This window comes from Mus musculus, chromosome 7, assembly GCF_000001635.26.
Source record: "Mus musculus strain C57BL/6J chromosome 7, GRCm38.p6 C57BL/6J".
Lineage (NCBI taxonomy): Eukaryota > Metazoa > Chordata > Mammalia > Rodentia > Muridae > Mus > Mus musculus.
In genome coordinates this window covers 28,606,892-28,610,000 of record NC_000073.6, presented here as the reverse complement: position 1 = coordinate 28,610,000, position 3,109 = coordinate 28,606,892, and the positions used below count along the sequence as shown (strand labels likewise).

General features: G+C 50.2%; 1 protein-coding gene across 4 annotated transcripts in view; it reads left to right on the top strand.

Moving 5' to 3' along the window:
- The window catches only part of Acp7 (acid phosphatase 7, tartrate resistant), a 24,011-nt gene extending 21,332 nt beyond the window's left edge, over positions 1-2,679 (top strand). For 3 of the 4 annotated variants that reach the window (XM_006539449.4, XM_006539447.4, XM_006539450.2), the window contains one exon: positions 1,996-2,367. In XM_006539449.4, coding sequence (XP_006539512.1) covers positions 1,996-2,061 — 66 coding nt within the window. In that variant the 3' untranslated portion in view covers positions 2,062-2,367. Of the gene's footprint in view, positions 1-1,995 lie in introns of all 4 variants that reach the window. The other variant, NM_175319.5, reaches the window with a different exon arrangement.
- Positions 2,680-3,109: the final 430 nt, after the last annotated feature.

Sequence of the window (3,109 nt, the reverse complement as noted above, 5' to 3'; positions counted from 1 at the left end):
GTCCTTCTGTCTCCACTTCCCTTGGAGACTACATTACAGAAACAAACAGGAAATCAGGCTTTTCACTTGAGTGCTGAGACCCCAAATCCAAACTTCCTGATGACAGAGCAAATGCTCCTGACCCTTGAGCCATCTCTCTCATCCCACACCTGGCTTTTATGTGGTGCGGGGGATCTGAACTCAGGTCCTCCCTGGGCTTAATTTTATTATTATTATTATTATTATTATTATTATTATTATTATTATTATTATTATTATTATAACAAGCTAGGTGTGGTAGTATACTTGCAAGGCAGGAGAACCAGAATATAAATTCAAGACCAGCCTGGGCTTCACAGCTAGATATTGTCTCAAAAAGAAAAGAACAAAATACCAAGATAAAATAGAGTTTAGTGAGCACTGCTGTGCTCCAGGCACGCGACTGGGTTGCCTTGTGCTGTGTTGTCAGTTTACCCTCAGTGTGATCCCCACAGGGACAGGTTTCTTTCTGTTTCATAGATGAAGGAACCTAAGCTCAGAGAGGGAAATGACTTTCCCAGGGTCACACAGGTTCCAGATAGCAGCAGAGCTGTAATCTGACCCAGAGACCCCACTCTCAGCCCATACAGTCATCGTTTCCGAGCAGTGTGTACACAAGCGTGCTTGCAGGCTTCCATTACCCTCGACTCTGTGGTCACAGTGGCCCCAAAGCTATCTTACTGTTCCTCTAGTCTAGGCCACAAGACAGCTAGCAAAAGGCCGTGTGCATAAGGCGAGACAGATACTGAGTACACTGGAGTGCAAGCCCCTGACCACATGTTCCAGACGAGGTGGTGTGGGTGTGCAGCTCCATGCATAGGGCGATTGCCTATCAAACAGGATGTACCAGGTTGCATCCTCAGCACCGCATAAATGGTGGCTCACACCTGTAAGCCCAATGACTAAGAGAGTAGAGGGGAAAGTCACCTGGGGGTATATACTGCATTCAAGGGCAGCCATAGTACATGAAACTCGTCTCAAAACTGCCTAAACCAACCAACCAAACAACCAACCAAACAACCAACCGAACAAACAAACAAGCAAACAGCCATCCCTTAGAAAAGGCAGGTTATGGGAGCTGGAGAGATGGCTCAGTGGTTAAGAGCACTGGCTGCTCTTCCAGAGGTCCTGAGTTCAATTCCCAGCAACCACATGGTGGTTCATAACCATCTATAGTGAGATCTGGTGCTCTCTTCTGACCTGCAGGCATACACGTAGGAGGAATGCTGTATAATAAATAAATAAAATGCTGTGTAAATAAGAAAGAAAGAAAGAAAGAAAGAAAGAAAGAAAGAAAGAAAGAAAGAGCAGGTTACCACTGTCTCAGATGGGAGATCAAGATTCATATTCTTTTGGGGGGTGTTTTGTTTTGTTTTGTTTTGTTTTTTTCGAGACAGGGTTTCTCTGTATTGCCCTGGCTGTCCTGGAACTCACTCTGTAGACCAGGCTGGCATCAAACTCAGAAATCCACCTGCCTCTGCCTCCCAAATGCTGGGATGAAAGGTGTGCGCCACCATACCCGGCTAAGATTCATATTCTTACAAACCTCAGGCTGACCACTAAGTGCTGGCACTACAGGTGTGTACCTGTACTGCACACACCATGACTCCTGCCTTTGTCTCAGCTTTTCTCTTCTCTCTCTTTTTTTGTGGGGGGTGGTGGTGGCGTTGGTGGTCTGAGACAGGAGCTCTCTGTGTAGCCCTAGCTTTCCTGGAACTTGCTCTGTAGAACAGACTGGCTTCAAACTCACAGAGATCCACGTGACCCTGCTTCCTGAGTGCTAGGATTAAAGGCGTGGTCCACCACACAGGGCCCTCATCTGGACTTTTCAAATGAGGAGAACCGAGGTTCCGAGAGATGTAGGAACTCTTCCAAGGTCATCCACCCTCAGAGGCAGCAATGGGATGTGAATCGGGCCTTCGGGCCCCACAGGCGGGGCATTCCTTTCTCACTGTCTCCCATTTCTGACCTTTACAGGATGGGAAGATTGTGGACGACGTCTGGGTGGTTAGACCTTTGCTTGGCCGGATGATGTACCACTAAGACCGGGGTACCTCTTGTGAAGACACTTTGTTGCTGTGACCAGGCAGTACCTTGGCCTGGGGAGGAAGTCAGGGCAGGACCCCACTCCCTCAGCATCCAGAAGCCTGAGGGCACAGCCTTGAGAGAGGCCAGACAGTTCTTGCCTCCTGGAGAGGTGGGAGCCCGAGCTGGCTGGAGAGGGAGGGCAGGTATGTGGGCACCAGCAGGGCTGACTGCCAGCATAGCCCTGCCCTTCTGAATTGCTCTGACAGGGCCAGGGACTCAAGGGCCTCAGAATAAAGAGGCTTGCTGCCATGGCTCCCTGGACACACACTTCCACTTGGTCCCTCTGTCCCTTTGCCCTCTCCTAAAGGGTGTCCTGTGCCGGGATCAGCAAGGTGGGTACAGCCTTCATGACGGACCTGCCAGCAGGTTACTCCTAGTTCTGCCTTTGCATCTCGTCCCTTGCCTGGTGTCTGTGCTGATAGCTCACGATGTGCCATTTAATGTCCCCTGTGCCTCCATTTCCCAGCCAGCACTATCTTCTCCAGGAGGAGAGGGTAGAGCAACACTGTCACCTCCCCCAAGGCAAAGCTGGCAGGCCTCAGGGGCACACAGATACAATACGTTCTTCCCTCGAGGTCCCTGTCTTTTTCTTCTTCCTTTTACGTAGCCTACCACTATTTGTCGAGCATCTATTATGTGCCGGGGCTTGAACAAGACAGACCTCTCTCCTTGTAGTATGGGCATGGAGTCAGGGACTTAACAGCAGCATCCTTACAAGGATAAGAGCTCAGGGTCAAAGAAGGAAGGGGAACGGTGACAGTTTTCAGGAGACAGATGACACGTGGATTAAAGTTGAGGAGAGAGGACACAGGTGACACGGGAAGGGTGTCCCAGAGCTCGGCCAGAGCAAAGGCCCTGAGGCTGAGCTGCGCTTTCCCTGTTGGCTGAGGAGGCTACTGTGGCTGTCACAGAAAAAACAATGAGGGAGAAAGGGAAGAGGAAAGAGCGGTAGTGGTTACAGTGGAGCCTTCTGGGCCACCGTGAGGACTTTGGATGGAGCCAG